The sequence below is a fragment of the Artemia franciscana genome, chromosome 8 (assembly GCF_032884065.1).
Source record: "Artemia franciscana chromosome 8, ASM3288406v1, whole genome shotgun sequence".
Taxonomy (NCBI): domain Eukaryota; kingdom Metazoa; phylum Arthropoda; class Branchiopoda; order Anostraca; family Artemiidae; genus Artemia; species Artemia franciscana.
In genome coordinates this window covers 34,728,818-34,746,643 of record NC_088870.1, presented here as the reverse complement: position 1 = coordinate 34,746,643, position 17,826 = coordinate 34,728,818, and the positions used below count along the sequence as shown (strand labels likewise).

Here is a 17,826-nt window from a genome sequence, read left to right as displayed (position 1 = left end):
TTTTTGTATGTTAGTATTTTTTTTCTTTTCTTTACATTTCATTCAAAATACAAAGTGGGTTTTTTGTTATAAATGTTATTAATTATATTCCATAAAGAAAAGCAACATATTGTACATAAACAAGTATGCCACAGACCAAAAACCTATACCATAAAATACCCTTTGCCTCTTTTTTTTCAGCATATAAATATCAAGGGATGAAGAGATAATATTAAGTGTTTGTAATTACTGACCATTGAATAACCATTGCAAGAAAGTAATTTTTTTTCAATGCAAAACTAATTGTTATTGTAATTTATTTGGATTTAGTGGGAGGGATTTTTGTTTAACTTGTATGGATTTTAATGGAGGGGATTTATGTCTAGACCTATGATTGGCTTAGTTAGGTGTTAGTGCGATTGCCTTGTAAAATTCCTAGTATCCATTTAGTTGGATTATCTTAGAGTGACGAATTGAATTTATTTTATTTCCCTCAAAATCGAGGAGTATAGAAAACACATAAATAAAATTTAAAAGAAAAACGAAATACTTCAAAAAAACGAAACAAAGCATTCACAATAAATGAATAAAATACATAAGAAAAAAATATCAAACATTATTTTTAATTATAGAAAAAGGGAAATTTTGTACATAAAGAGAAAATTTTCAAGCGTACGAATAAAATTATGCCTCTTAATCCTAGCTAGTTCTGACGGCTCTTTAATTTTAAGTCTCAAGTCTTAATTCAGTATTGCTAATTAAATAATTTGGAAAACCAAGCAAAATTTGCAATATGTAAAATAGCAAACGCGAATTGAATACCCCGCAATTGAATTTGACATTAGTCGCCAGAAAGTATATTTTGGTATCACTCAACAAAATATGTTAAAAGCAGATTTCGAAGTGCAATTCTGTAAGATGCCAAATTATTCCACTGCAAATTACTATTGTTACTGTAATTGATAAATTTAGTGTTTTCAAAGCCAGCTTCCCTTCTAATAGCCTGTTCCTTGGTATGGTAAATAACTGCTTTCCGGTCTTATGTTCTTTAATATTTTCAAGAAAGTAGTTAAGCTTAGTGAATGAGACTTTCAGAAATCAGTTCAAATACAAATTTTTGAATGTCCCTGAAAGGTTGATTTATAATGCTGCTTTCTTGAGATCCATGTCTATAAAAATATACTGTTTATTTGTTTTACGTCTGTTTGTACCTCTTTTAATCTACTGCACTTCTTTACTTCTGTTCTCTAAAAATCACTGTGGTTTTTGTTTAAGCAATCAACAATTGCAATGCAAACTAAAAAAAAAACAAAGAAAACACAAAAAAAAGTTCAGGAGGGACTAGATGACACTCCACGCGTTGCTGGGGCGTGCAGCGCCTCAGCAACGCGTGGCAGGGGTCAGCTAGTGTATTATAAACCAATTGTGTACCCTAGCCATATCTGGAAATCGATTAATGTTAATTATTATTTCTAATGAAGTAAGCAGCTGCAGATACCATCCCACATCACAGTTTTGCACGTAGAGCAAGAAGTTGTCGGAGATGAAACACCAGCTATCCAGAGTGTTCTTGAATGCGATACAGTTCGAGAGGGCTTGATTGCCGAAGAAAAAAAGATTACTCAAGAAATCAATAACGGGTAAGCGCACTTAAATTCCTGTCATATCCTGTCGTGTTGCTTATCAGCCGAGTTTGTTTTTTTTCGGAACTATAGCAAATAATTTATTGTGCATTGTACATCAGGCTCACAAATTCAAATCACGGCTTCTGTAAATACAGAATCACAGAGATCAAACCTTTGAGGGAGAGGTGATCAGAGAATTTTTCCTGGGCGGGAGGGGGAAGGCTCAGAACACGGAATAATATATTTTTGGTCTTTGTTTAAAAAGAACTTGTAATAAAATGTATTTAAAGCTTATGTTATGAATATCAAGAAAACAATTCTTGGTTGACATTACTGTAAGTTCGTGATATGGGTATTGGCCCTGTTTTTCAATTAGTAATATCCACCATGTCCCAATATTTCTTCTTCTAATAAATCCTTTTTCGAAATATTAATTCGCAACGATTTTCCGTAAAACTTGATTTCCTTGAATTTCTACTGTCCGAATGTTGTTCTTGTTTTACGAAAAAGTGCTTTGATTTTGGGTGGCCAAAGCATCTTCATTTTAGCTTCGATCAATCATTCGGCGCGTTCAACCTACATGATCAGTAATGCAGCGTGTGAATTTTCGTGAATTGGGTAAGGGGATAGTTAAGTTTCTGAATATTAAAGAGTTTTTTTTTTATTTCAGATATCTTTAATTTACCGCAACTGGGAAAGTTCTAAGGTACTTGAATTTAATATAAAAAAGTGACGCCTTGTTTTGTTTCAAGTAATACTTTCCAAATTTTCCTATGATACATAAGCGACAGTATTGGCAATTTTCAAAGACACTCGATTTCGGTAAACTAATGTTTATAACAGATTCATCTAGTGCGACGTATGCAAGAGGCGATATACATAGTGCCCGATGCATGAACATTCAAGAAATAATTGTTTGTTCACATTATGGCGAACTTACTATGCTTGTTCATTTATTTCACCTTCGCTTGTTATTTTTTAACTGCCCTTATTCTTCGCACTTTCAATACATTTGAAATAATGCACCAAAGATATGTATATTCCTCACTTTTTTTCTTCCCTCCTGTACAATTTTTCACTTTGATGGTTCTCGGCGACCCACCGCAACAGATTCATCTGCGAGTGATTTGCATGGTGTTAATCTTGGTTTTAAAATCATATACCGAATCAAAAAGTAATTCTGTAAAGTGATTTTAAATAACGAAGCTGAAATGAAATAGAAATATTTTACGCTTAAGAATTGGAAGACAGAAAACACTCTTTCTTTTCTCTTGACGTCACAAGTTGTTCAAAAGTCGAGAAAAAAAAGAAACTGCATATTTTTTCCAAGTAGATTTTTCAACCCAAAAGTGACTTTAAGAAACCTCTTTATCACTTGTCTCTGTTTTTTTTTCTGATTTATAGTTCGCACTTTTTTTGGATTATTTCCATCTACGCTCCACAGTCTGTTCCAGCAGGTGTCAGAACAACATCTTAGGAATACGAGGTCTGCATCAAAAAGCTTCCACAGGAGCTGAGATGTAGCCCTTGGGTCTTTTAAATATAAATTAAAAAAAATATCCGGATTGACTTTGAATAAATAGAGTTAATTAATAAATAAGATTTTCTTAACCACTTATTTATTTGAACATTATCATCATTATCTCCGTTTTTATTATTATTATTGTTATTTTGTAAGATCAACATGGCTTTCCTTTTGAGGAGAAAGGAAGAGGGGAATGAATTATGTGTTTAATTGTTTCAATGAGGTGTTCTCTCTATATACTAGTTCCCCAATGAATTAGATCTCCTGTAAGTGAAACCAAAGTTTTGCTCATAAATAGGTTAGGTCAGCGCTATGCCAATGGCCTTCTAAGACCTCGGAGAGCCAATACTTAGTCCCGGTGACAAATTGCTTCGTGCCTATTCCCCGAGTTCCCCATATCTTCATATCAATGCAGCTAAAAGTGGTTGATCATAACAGGGGGTCTGATTGTAAGAGGCAAAGGACGGCACGTGAAAAACCCCTGGCATTTTCGGATTGAATAGCGCAGATTTCTTGACTTTTTGTGGCAGACCCCTTTTAATTTGTAAGTTATCTTGTTGATACGAATCACTAGCTGTCATCAATTTAGTAATATGTAGTTATCTGTATAATTGAACTTAAATGGATGGTTACTTAAATGTGGCCCCTTAAGAATGGCCAGTATTCAATATTAATATTGAAGGGAGGGAAAAATTGATCTGAAAAGCAGGCACAGAGTAATTATACATAGGTTGTATAAAATTTGGATTGTTCTCAGAATTATAATGGTTTTGTTTAGTAGGAAAATAAAGTCTTAAAAGAACCTGAAGTATACTGTTTCAATATTAAATTGAAAAGAAACTTGTTAAACATTCGCATTGAAAAAAAACAAAAAAAAAACAACAGTAATAAAACAAATAAAATCCGATACTGCGCCCCTTTGAAAGACGGATCCCGGGAACAGAGCCCCCCCCCTCTTCACTTGAATCTTTATTAATTCATAATTTTATGACAACCATGTACTAAAAAGCACACATGGACAAATTTACAAATTTAGTTGTCTTTAGCGATTTCACCCCCCTCCTTTTCCGAAAAAGAATATACCCCCTTTTAAATAATGAATATATGCTCCTATTGTAGTTAATGATTAGCTTACGCTTACTATATACAAATGGCGAATTCTAAGCTTAACGTAAATATATATGTCACCTACGTTTAGGGAATTCTTGCCATTTTCTGCTTCAATTATCTCATTGCTTTTTGTTTCTTTTGCAGAAATACAGATGCTAGTTTAAACGCAAGACTAGCTTCAGTATATCAAGAAATGCAAGCCATTGAATCTGATAAAGCTCCCGCACGTGCTAGTGTTATTCTTGCCGGTTTGGGTTTCCCAGCACCAGCTCAGTTAAAGCCCACACGAGAATTCTCTGGTGGCTGGCGTATGAGACTGGCTTTAGCAAGAGCACTGTTTGCAAGGTAATAGATCCAGTATTCTAATTGTCTTACATTTAAATTAATAAATGAGTTATTCTAGAACACGAAATAAAATTCACGAATTGACCATATTCTAGGTCAGTGCTGCCTTGTGGACTAGTTGCTACCAGTGTTGCCAGATGTTTGGTTTAAAATTGCGCAACCGTAAAAATGAAGTTGCGGCGAAAGCTCCATTTTTTTCTGGTGAAATGCGTTGAATGAATGATTTTCCCTCCATAAATTGTGCCGACTTGAAAAAATTAACGTGTATTTACTTTATTGTTCACCATCATTATTGGTCGAATAACCCTTAATTTTACTTTATCTTGAAAAAGACAACTTACGTATGTAACACATGAAAAGGTGATTTTCCTTTAAAGGAAAAAAGTATTGTCAGTCTTCTAGTGTTGTTTATCTCTTCTAGGGTTAACTGTTTTCAATCCGCCTCCTAATTTAAAGCTTTTTAATAAAGCAAAAGATGAATAAACCGGTAGGTTTGTTTATTAATTCGAAATTTCTGCAAAATTGGAGTCAAGTCTGTTCTGTAAATGAAAAGAAGAAATGGTACTACTGACGAAAATTATTTATTTTATTCAAAATCAAAGAGAAAAATATTAAAATATTAAAATATTCACAGTTAAACAATTTACAAAATGTTTATTTCAACATGAAAAGCTATTATTTGAGTAAGAAAAGATAACTCTGAAGTGGGTTGGTCTAAATACATTCTTAAGAGGACAGTGTGATTTATAGTTTTGCATTACCTGGGAGGAGGGGGAGTGGTGTTTCTTCATTTATCAGGAATATTTAATTTTGGATAAAGTTTTTATTGTGTAGAATCTCTCTTATCTTTAACTCTGGATGATCTCTGGATAGAAAGTACGCTCCAAGTCGCCCGGCGATAAAAGGCAGTAATAAGGAGCGAGTCTTGATCAGTTTAGAATTAATTTTTGTAAATCTATAGTACCTGGAACCAAAAATATAAGCTCTAACAACGTGTTGCCTTTTTATGGTACTTGGTATTAACCAAGTGACATATAGCAATTGCAAATTCTGTCGGCCTGTCTGTCTGTCGGTCCTGGTTTTGCTACTTTAGGTACTTCCAGGTAAGCTAGGACGATGAAATTTGGCAGGCGTATCAGGGACCGGACTAGATTAAATTAGAAATAATCGTTTTCCCGATTTGACTATCTGAGGGGAGTGGGGGGCCGGTTAATTCGGAAAATAGAAAAATGAAGTATTTTTAACCTATGAACGGTTGATCAGATCTTAATGAAATTTTATGTTTGGAAGGATATCGTGTCTCAGAGCTCTTATTTTAAATCCCGACCAGATCTGGTGACATTGGGGGGGGGGAGTTGGGAGGGGAAACCTAAAATGTTGGGAAACACTTAGAGTGGAGGGATTGGGATGAAACTTGGTGGGAAAAACAAGCACAAGTCCTAGATACATGTTTGACATAACCGGAACGGATCCGCTCTCTTTGGGGTAGTTGGGGGGGGGTAATTCTGAAAAATTAGAAAAAATGAGGTATTTTTAAATTACGAACGGGTGAGGGGATCTCAATGTTCACTGCTTTGGCGAGTTTGGTGCTTCTGGACGTGCTAGGACGGTGAAAATTGGTAGGTGTGTCAGGGAGCTGCACAAATTGACTTGATAAAGTCATTTTCCCAGATTTTTCCATTTTCCAGGAGAAGAAAAATTAGAAAAAATGAGGTATTTATAACTTACGAGTGGGTGATCAGATCTTAATGAATTTTAATATTTAGAAAAACATCGTGACTCAGAGCTCTTATTTTAAATCCCGATCGGCATTAAGCCTCTGATTTTCCTTTTAAATCATCTATTGATTCTTAGAATTTTGTTAGAGCTCATACCATATGAGCTCTTGGCTCTTAGCTCTTCTGGCCTCGTCACATGTGCCATATGAGCTCTTAGCTCTTGTTTTTTAGTCCGGCCAAAACTAGTTCCAAAATACTTTATACCTTGGCTGAAAGTCTGAAAAATCCATTCCCAATAACTTGCTTTTGGCAAATCTGATAATATACACAAAAGCTAACATAAATATGATTATAATTCAATCTAAAAAATATGATGAGTATCATATTCATCCAATCTAAAAAATAGTAATATTATTTGCAGCAATCTCGGGTACAAAAATCTGGTGCTTATTCAAGGTATTACTTGTATAACAATTGATTAGTTAATTTTGCACCACGAAACGCTGATAAAAAATAGACATGACTTGCTTATTTGCTGATGTAAAGAAAATTACTACCAATAAATAATAAATACTTATTATTTGTACACAAATAAGTCAGCTAATTATTTTTCATAGCTAGTTTTTTCTTTTCAAGGGTGCTCATAAAAAGTCTGCAAAAGCTATATTGTGTGAATGAAATGTTTACAAATAACATGGCTTCGTATGATAATTAAGAGTTCAATTGTGTCCGATCTTTGAACTACAGTACTGAGTTTTTTTTCTGGTTATTTTGTGTCTTCTGTGAAGTAAATTAGCCTAATGCAGCAGCAATTAATAAACAGAAATTTATAGGAAATAAAATGTGAGATAGAAATTTTCTTTTGAACTATTCAAAACAAAGGAATCAAATAAACCGTGTTATGTATGGGTTTGGTGTTAGGTAATTCTTGCCATTAGCCAAATCTTGGAATATAAATGTCAAGAAGCATCTTAGTTTTACTGCTGATGATGAACACTGTATATGTGTTCGAAATATCCAGTTAAATAATTTTATATTTCACTGTCAATAAAAAGGTATCATCCCTATTTTGAACTGTTTTACTTTCGTCATGGAAAGGCAGTGTGGTCTTCGAAGTTATCTAAGAAGCATAAAATTCGTTGGTATAAATATAATGTTGTATAAATATAAATAAGGTTGTATAATATAATAACGTTGCAAAATATAAATATAACGTTAGTATAAATGTCAAGAAGTATAAAATTTGTTGGTATAAATATAACATTGCATAAATATAAATAAAGTTGTATAATATAATAATGTTGTATAATATAAATAAAACGTTGGTATAAATGTCAAGAAGCATAAAATTCGTTGGTATAAAGTCAGTTGATCTTCTCAAGTCTCAAAGTTGCCCTGACACAGTCAATTGACCTCACTCAAATTGAGTAAAGCTATACTTACTTAGAATCTCATTGTGAATAGGCCTGTATGAGCAGGGTACTTTAGTTCTGGAAACAATGAGACAAGCCCTTTGATTTGAGGCGCGACAACATATACTTTTATTTTAAAGTTATTTCTATCGTATGCTGAAATTCCAGTGTTTTTCTCTTATAATTGAATTCGTAAAATTTAAAAGGTAAGTGATTTGGTACCATGTTGAAGAACCTTGCACAATTGAAACTTGATCAACTAATGTTGTTATGGACTAGTTACTAGTTTGTCTTTAATAATTTTAGACCAGATTTACTGCTTCTTGATGAACCTACTAACATGTTAGACATGAAAGCCATCATTTGGCTAGAAGATTATCTTCAAACATGGCCTTCAACAATTCTAGTAGTGTCCCACGACAGACAATTCTTGGAAACTGTTGCGACGGATATTATATACCTACATTCACAACGACTCGATAGCTATAGGTAAGTTTTGTTTTGTTTTGCTGGTAAAAAAAAGAAGAAAATTCATGCGAATGCTAATATTTTAAGTTGGCTATGGAGACGTAATCAAAAATTAAAGATAAATGGAATATGCCAAATTTTATGTAAACATATAATTGCTGTATGAGAGATGCGTGAGCTGGGGGAAAGGGGGATGGCCTTCGGATCTGCTCCAAAAACAAACCCAACTTTTTAGGGGGATGGAGGGCTGTTTTTAGTCGATTTCATTGGGGAATTCACTAACCACCCATTCTCCTTATACCCCGTTGTTTGTAGGTATGAAGAATGCCCTAGGGCGTAGACCAATTCTTGTATTAGTTTTATTTAGAAGTTCTGTCTCTGCTAATCGAAATGACTACTAGATCTACGTTACTTTGGCAACGTGAAGTGCTGCAGCAACATTCTGTTCGCTTTATGGGCTAAAGGGCTATGGCATTAACACTTTGGTTTTGTTTCTTTGCCATCGATTGAAAACTTTAGTTATCGAACCCTCAACTCTAAATAGAATGCCCCATGGAGATTTTTTCGACATGGAGATTTTTTTCGATGATCACGCGTTTCTTACAAATGCTTACAAAGTATGTTGTTTCTGCCTAAAACAGAACATATTTTCTTTTCAAATCAATGTAGTTACTTTTAAAATTCCCTTTGATGTATGTAAGTCAATGCCGTATTAATTAGCACCGACAACAAAGCCCTAACCGAATCTTTCGTCATTTTGAAAATGCAACATGTACTAACTACTACTAAGTTACTTTGTAATAAGACATTGATGGCTTTTTATTTGTTTGTGACCTATTAAGTGGTACGAACAATTTTAGTTTGTCTATTACCGTGTGGTTGCCACATAAACGCTTTCACTATTAATTGAGAAAATTACGTCATTACGTTCCATTATTAATTTTTAATTAAAGGGGATACAAAATTTTCAAATTCTATTTATAATTAACAAGCAATCTATTACTACTGCTAACAACTCATTGCAGCATTAGAACCGTATGAGGCTCCGCCATGGCTGTGCACGATCCTCCACCTCAATGTAATCAAAGTTTCACTCTTTATCCCCTTTTGTTTTTTGTAATTAAAATCAAGTAGTTGCGCCCATCAAACCATGGTTTAATTGTAGAAAAGGCCAAGACAGATAGTCCAGGTGAGAGGCAAAAACTTGGAATAGGCCCTTTTTAAGATTGTATAAAAATGATACCATTTCACTTTTGATATATAAGTCTATCATTCATCCGTCCATACATCATTCCTAAGGCAGAACTAAGGTAGATATTCATAGAACTAATGGATGAAGGATTCGATTTATTTTGGGTTGACGCGTGGCGGACAATGTCCACTGGACTTGTATGCAGAATGGGGAACTGAATTTGCTTGAACTCATAGGCTGACCTAAGCTTAATAGGCTTGGCCGCTTGCAGTCTAAAGGTGGGGGATACCATGTATTCCATCTTTTCTTTTTACCATATATTCCAATTTCCTTTTCAATCCTTCCTTGTGGCCTCTCACTGCCCTATTTAGGGGACTACCTGCTTTTCGTTTGGCTCTAGATGGATGATCAAATATCACAATAATTGTTTGTGATTCCTGCCCTATTTGAGGGACAACCTGCTTCTTGTTTAGCTCTAGATGAATGATCAAATACCACAATAATTGGTTGTGATTCCTGCCCTATTTGGGGGACAACCTGCTTTTCGTTTGACATCAGATGGATAATGGAATATCACAATCATTGGTTGTGATTCCTGCCATACTTGGGGGAAAACCTGCTTCTCGTTTAGCTCCAGATGGATGATCACATATCACAATCACTGTTTGGGATTCCTGCCCTATTTGGGGGACAACATGCTTCTCGTTTGGCTCCAGGTGGATGATCAAATACCACAATAATTGGTTGTGATTCCTGCCCTCTTTGGGGGACAACCTGCTTCTTGTTTAGCTCCAGATGGATGATCAAATACCCCAATAATTGGCTGTGATTCCTGCCCTATTTGGTGGACAACCTACTTTTCGTTTGACATCAGATGGATGATGGAATATCACAATCATTGGTTGTGATTCCTGCCCTATTTGGGGGAAAACCTGCTTCTCGTTTAGCTCAAAGTGGATGATCCAATATCACAATCACTGTTTGTGATTCCTGCCCTATTTGAGGGACAACCTGCTTCTTGTTTAGGTCCAGACGGATGATCAAATACCACAATAATTGGTTGTGATTCTTGCCCTGTTTGGGGGACAACCTGCTTCTTGTTTAGCTCCAGATGGATGATCAAGTACCACAATAACTGGTTGTGATTCCTGCCCTATTTGGGGGACAACGTGCTTCTTGTTTAGCTCCAGATGGATGATCAAATATCACAATCACAGTTTGTGATTCCTGCCCTATTTGGGGGACAACATGCTTCTCGTTTGGCTCCAGGTGGACGATCAAATACCACAATAATTGGTTGTGATTCCTGCCCTATTTGGGGGACAACCTGCTTCTTGTTTAGCTCCATCACAATCATTGGTTCTGATTCCTGCCCTATTTGGGGGAAAACCTGTTTCTCGTTTAGCTCAAAATGGATGATCAAATATCACAATCACTGTTTGTGATTCCTGCCCTATTTGAGGGACAACCTCCTTCTTGTTTAGCTCCAGATGGATGATCAAATACCACAATAATTGGTTGGTATTCCTGCCCTGTTTGGGGGACAACCTGCCTCTTGTTTTGTTCCAGACTGATGATCAAATACCACAATAATTGGTTGTGATTCCTGCCCTATTTGGGGGAAAACCTGCTTCTTGTTTAGCTCCAGTTGGATGATCAAATTACACAATAATTGGTTGTGATTCCTGCCCTGTTTGGGGGACAACCTGCTTTTCGTTTGACGTCAGATGGATGATGGAATATCACAATCTTTGGTTGTGATTCCTGCCCTATTTGGGGGAAAACCTGCTTCTCGTTTAGCTCAAAATGGATGATCAAATATCACAATCACTGTTTGTGATTCCTGCCCTATTTGAGGGACAACCTGCTGCTTGTTTAGCTCCAGATGGATGATCAAATACCACAATAATTGGTTGTGATTCCTGCCTTGTTTGGGGGACAACCTGCTTTTCGTTTGACGTAAGATGGATGATGGAATATCACAATCATTGGTTGTGATTTCTGCCCTGTTTGGGGGACAACCTGCTTTTCGTTTGACGTCAGATGGATGATGGAATATCACAATCATTGGTTGTGATTCCTGCCATATTTGGGGGAAAACCTGCTTCTCGTTTAGCTCCATATGGATGATCAAATATCACAATCACTGTTTGTGATTCCTGCCCTATTTGGGGGACAACATGCTTCTCATTTGGCTCCATGTGGATGATAAAATACCACAATAATTGGTTGTGATTCCTACCCTGTTTGGGGGACAACCTGCTTCTTGTTTAGCTCCGGATGGATGATCAAATACCACAATAATTGGTTGTGATTCCTCCCCTATTTGGGGGACAACCTGCTTTTCGTTTGACATCAGATGGATGATGGAATATCACAATCATTGGTTGTGATTCCTGGACCTTACTGGACTTGTATGCAGAATGGGGGACTGAATTTGCTTGAAGTCACAGGCTGACCTAAGCTTAATAGGCTTGGCCGCTTGCAGTCTAAAGGTGGGGATACCGTGTATTCCATCTTTTCTTTTTACCATATATTCTAATTTCCTTTTCATTGGATGATCAAATATCACAATCACTGTTTGTGATTCCTGCCCTATTTGGGGGACAACATGCTTCTCGTTTGGCTCCATGTGGATGATCAAATACCACAATAATTGGTTGTGATTCCTGCCCTGTTTGGGGGACAACCTGCTTCTTGTTTAGCTCCAGATGGATGATCAAATACCACAATAATTGGTTGTGATTCCTGCCCTATTTGGGGGACAACCTTCTTTTCGTTTGACATCAGATGGATGATGGAATATCACAATCATTGGTTGTGATTCCTGGACCTTACTGGACTTGTATGCAGACCTTACTGGACTTGTATGCGTATGGAATATCACAATGATTGGTTGTGATTCCTGCCATATTTGGGGGAAAACCTGCTTCTCGTTTAGCTCCAGATGGATGATCAAATATCACAATCACTGTTTGTGATTCCTGCCCTATTCGGGGGACAACGTGCTTCTCGTTTGGCTCCAGGTGGATGATCAAATACCACAATAATTGGTTGTGATTCCTGTCCTGTTTGGGGGACAACCTGCTTCTTGTTTAGCTCCAGGTGGATGAGCAAATACCACAATAATTGGTTGTGATTCCTGCCTTATCTGGTGGACAACCTACTTTTTGTTTGACATCAGATGGATGATGGAATATCACAATCATTGGTTGTGATTCCTGCCCTATTTGGGGGAAAACCTGCTTCTCGTTTAGCTCCAGATGAATAATCAAATATCACAATCACTGTTTGTGATTCCTGTCCTATTTGAGGGATAACATGCTGCTTGTTTAGCTCCAGATGGATGATCAAATACCACAATAATTGGTTGTGATTCCTGCCCTGTTTGGGGGACAACCTGCTTCTTGTTTAGCTCCAGATGGATGATTAAGTACCACAATAACCGGTTGTGATTCCTGCCCTATTTGGGGGACAACGTGCTTCTTGTTTAGCTCCAGATGGATGATCAAATATCACAATCACTGTTTGTGATTCCTGCCCTATTTGGGGGACAACATGCTTCTCGTTTGGCTCCATATGGATGATCAAATACCACAATAATTGATTGTGATTCCTGCCCTGTTTGGAGGACAACCTGCTTTTCGTTTGACGTCAGATGGATGATGGAATATCACAATCATTGGTTGTTTTTCCTGCCCTGTTTAGGGAACAACCTGCTTTTCGTTTGACGTCAGATGGATGATGGAATATCACAATCATTGGTTGTTATTCCTGCCCTATTTGGGGGACAACATGCTTCTCGTTTGGCTCCAGATGGATGATCAAATACCACAATAATTGATTGTGATTCCTGCCCTGTTTGGAGGACAACCTGCTTTTCGTTTGACGTCAGATGGATGATGGAATATCACAATCATTGGTTGTGATTCCTGCCCTGTTTAGGGAACAACCTGCTTTTCGTTTGACGTCAGATGGATGATGGAATATCACAATCATTGGTTGTTATTCCTGCCCTATTTGAGGGACAACCTGCTTCTTGTTTAGCTCCAGATGGATGATCAAATACCACAATAATTGGTTGTGATTCCTGCCCTGTTTGGGGGACAACCTGCTTCTTGTTTAACTCCAGGTGGATGCTCAAGTACCACAATAATGGGTTGTGATTCCTGCCCTATTTGGGGGAAAACCTGCTTCTTGTTTAGCTCCAGATGGATAATCAAATACCACAATAATTTGTTGTGATTCCTGCCCTGTTTGGGGGACATCCTGCTTTTCGTTTGACGGCAGATGGATGATGGAATATCACAATCATTGGTTGTGATTCCTGCCCTGTTTGGGGGACAACCTGCTTTTCGTTTGACGTCAGATGGATGATGGAATATCACAATCACTGGTTGTGATTCCTGCTGTATTTGAGGGACAACCTGCTTCTCGTTTGACTCCAGATTGGATGATCAAATATCACAATTATTAGTTGTGATTCCTAGCTTATTTGGGGGACAACCTGCTTTTTGTTTAGCTCCCGATGAATTATCAAATATCACAATCATTGGCAATATGTCATTTTTCATCCGTGAAATTAGTCCTAACTATTTCATCCTTCCTTTGCGAATAGCCCTAGAAATTGGAACCGAACCACATTTTTTGTACAGCTTCTTTATTTTACATATGGTCAGTCATACGGCCACCTTAAACTATCCATAGACCATTCAACTGGAGAATATTGAATAAATCTCTCTGTCTTACAACACGCGGTACTTTGCCACTTCCATTATCGTAACTTCAAGCATTCTAATTTTGGTTCTCAGACTTGTCTTTCTCCTCTTTCAATTTTTTGTCAACTGTTAAAAAATAACTTCGACCTTAACTACTCTACTTTTTATATCTTCACTACATCCACAATCTTCACTCATAACAAGTTTTCCACTTGATCGATCTTCTCGTTATCCAGCGTCACCTCTTCGTCTTCGTTTATTCCTATTTTAGCTACTTAGTTCTCCTAACATTAATTTCTAAACCTACTTTTGTGCCATGAACTCTCACAGAACCCTGATCTAACGTTACACACTTCCCTAAGTTTCACATTTAAATAGCTTCCTCTTACTTCTTAATTGTTGGCTGCTTTATTGAAGCTACAATCCACGAAACTTGTTTAAGCTGGTCAAAATTGCACGTGTTAAGCACTTGCTCAACACGTGTGCATGTGTTGAGCAAGCCAGGCAAACCAGGCTAAAGCCAAGCAACTTACTGGCCATAAGCAGAATTACCGTTGACCCGATAAAAATGACTATCCGTAAAACCGTCCAACAATTTCTGAACCTGGGAGACACCTGTAAAAGTTAATCTACTATAGTTGTATCTTCACATAACCCGTTCTGTAAAAACTAGCCTGTGTTAGAAGGTTTTTTTTTGGAAAATGTTTAATTTTTCCTTTGGAACGCTTTCAAATGTAAATTTGCTTTTGAAGAAAACAACAAATTATATGTAATGCTAGGATACTCAGGTAATGTCTATAAACAATTGGAAAAAGTTACTTTGTTCAAAAAATTTCACTCGAAATCTCAATCAAAATTTGTGGCTACCAATAGTGAACACTTCGAACATTAAACTTGTAATTAATTTTTTTTTGTCAGCAAAGCTTCAGTTAAAAAAAATGGCATGAATATAATTGCACACTTTATAATGTGGCTTATAATTCTACCTAAATCATTGGAATTGGATTTTCGATGCCAAGAGTCAAAGAAAAGCAACCTCAAACCCAAATTACAGAGACCTTTTTTTTATATGGTTAAAACAAGTATAGACTTACTTTATACTCAATTTTCTAAGTCTTAGAAATAAGGAAAGAGTAAAGACAGAAGCATGAAACCGCCTTCCTAGAGCATAATCCATGCTCCAAATCAATTCCGAAAAGTTTTATTCAACTAACTCAACAATTTTAGCAAATTTGGTATGGCTAAGACTTGTGGCAAATCAACAGGGTGGCATTCTTGACGATATCTCTATCTTCCTCTTGTTTCTTTTGTTTCTCTGTTTCTTTGTTTCTCTTGTTCTTTTATCTTCCTCTTGTTTTTTTTCATCTTTTTGGCTTGATTTTACACAAAAAAATATCACCAGGTGGAGATAGAGATAATAATGAGAAGAATGTTTGCGATAAATCACCAAAGAGCAACAGCCCCCACTACTATTTATTCTGTGGTTTATATACTGCTATCAAATTAGAGGGCTCTATTAAAAAAAGAGTGACCATGATGGAAAGAGCATTAAAATTGGTTGTGGATCACTAGGTCTAGCAATCCTGGCTGCAATTACCTCTCTTTCCTCTTATTTATGCTTCCTTGTTTGTTCTTTATTGATGCTATGAATTCTTTTTCAGGGGCAATTACTCCCATTTCATAAAAGCGAAAACAGAGAAGGCAAAGAATCAGCACAGAGAGTGGGAGGCTCAACAGCAGCTGCGGGAACATGTACAGGAGTTTATTGACAAGTTCAGATACAATGCTAAACGTGCTTCTCTTGTTCAGAGTAAAATCAAGTTTCTTGAAAAACTGTAAGTACTTTTTAAGGATTTGTTTTTTTTAAAACATTAATTGGTCTTTTATTTATCGCCAAAAAATTAATTATTCTGATAAACCTTCCTTTTTTAATTTCAGTAGCACTAAGTAAATTCTGTTTTATCTATTGGTTTTAGACTTGCTCATTTCTAATTTACCATTGTAGCTAAAGGCTTAAAGCCAAAAAAAAAATTACATTTTAAATTCAAAAGTTAAATCAATCAATCAATTTATTAATACTAAAAGAAAAGCTATTACAAAAGTAAAGCGGTTACTAGGCCCAAGAAGCTTTGCTTGTAATGGACCACAGAGAACAAGAATAAAACACTTATAAAATATATACAAAAAAAAAAAAAACAAAAAAAAAACACTGGAACAAAACAAGGACATTTAACAGATAGAAGATTTAGAAGAAGATTTAACATACAGCTGAAAATGATTTTAAAAGAAGAGAAGTGGCATACAAATTGGGATAGAATTAAAAAGAGAGACAAAATTATTGAACTGGAAAGACCCGACGAAATAATGCCTTTGAAGAAAGAAAAAGAGGGACATCCGAAGGGATGGAGTTCCATAATAGAATTGACTGATATACAGGAGACCTCTGAGCTGCTGTAGAGGATCATTTTGGTAATATAAATCGTCGAGAAGAATTATGTAAAGAAGAAAAGTTCCTACCTGAGCCTGTCCGTAAGAAAAACTGCTGCAGGGTTGGTGGGAGAGTACCTATAAAAGCAGAATGCGCTAAATAAAGAGTACTTTTACCTATAATATGATCCAGCGGTGCTATTCCAGTATCATTATAAAGATATAAAAAACAGTATTTTTTATAAATCAAAGTAGAATGGGCCTCGAAAGTTTAGCTATCTTAAATAAAAGCGTAGAATTGGTTTCAAATTGAAGAAATCCAGGAAATACCTGAACGTATCGTTCCTATTACACCTAGAGTTTACATCTGCCATTTCCATACGTCGGAGCAAAGTGGAAACTGGGAGCTGGTGCTCGTCTTGACAAAAATCTATTAACGCCATCTAATGTCTGGTGACACGTCATTTTTTCAAGCTGTTTAATTATTTTTCTGTTAGGAACTGATATCAGACATTTGTTAGTACCCTAATTTTACCAGTTATACTAATTAAACTAATTATTACACTGAAAAATAATGCCAAGTGTCATCGAACGCTAGATGGCGTTGTTAGTTTTTTTTTGTTACCATGCTTTTTGTGTCTGATTCACTGCAAAAGCCGTTTTCTAAGCTGTTTGCAAAGGGATCTTCCCTTTGATTGCGTCTCAGCAAACGGTGTATGGCAATTACTTTAGAAGTTAAAAAGTATCAGATACATCATTTAGAGGTAAGAGTGACGATATGCTAAATTATATCAATTTCAGACTTAATATGTGTATGCTGCAATTTTTCGTATTTCCTTGCCCAAACAAAATGCTATGTATCACTTCTTTCATAAATAAGATGAAAATTAAGATCAGTGTATTCTTATCCATTGGTTTAATTTGCAGTTACTTCGTAGGAGGAAGAGTAGATAAGGGAAGGTGGGGACAGCCTGATTCCTGTCATGTCTTGATCAAGGCTTAGAGAAACTCAACTTTTATGCACTGCATATGAAAATGAAACGGTAAAATAAGCAGTTATATGGCGATTGTATAGATTTAAGAAAATAATTTTTTAAGGAGAGCCTTATGTGCTAAGTATGTTAATTCCAAACTACGGAATTTTGATGACACTGTATAAAAAACGAACCAAGTGCGAAAATGCACACTCAACTTGGTGCGAAAACGTGCTCACTCCAAGCTGTGGACTGACTTGCCTGACATCGGAAAGGTGGGCATGTTGTACCTTGTTTGAACCTGAATCACGAAAATATTTCTAATTTATAGGT

The 17,826-nt window shown here is 36.2% G+C and overlaps 1 protein-coding gene across 1 annotated transcript in view; it reads left to right on the top strand.

Moving 5' to 3' along the window:
- Positions 1-17,826, top strand: part of LOC136030338 (ATP-binding cassette sub-family F member 3-like) — a 44,477-nt gene that overhangs the window by 16,071 nt on the left and 10,580 nt on the right. The window contains exons 6-9 of the mRNA XM_065709255.1: positions 1,461-1,619; positions 4,384-4,584; positions 8,021-8,203; positions 15,754-15,927. Of these exons, the coding sequence (XP_065565327.1) occupies positions 1,461-1,619; positions 4,384-4,584; positions 8,021-8,203; positions 15,754-15,927 (717 nt within the window). The remainder of the gene's footprint in view (positions 1-1,460; positions 1,620-4,383; positions 4,585-8,020; positions 8,204-15,753; positions 15,928-17,826) is intronic.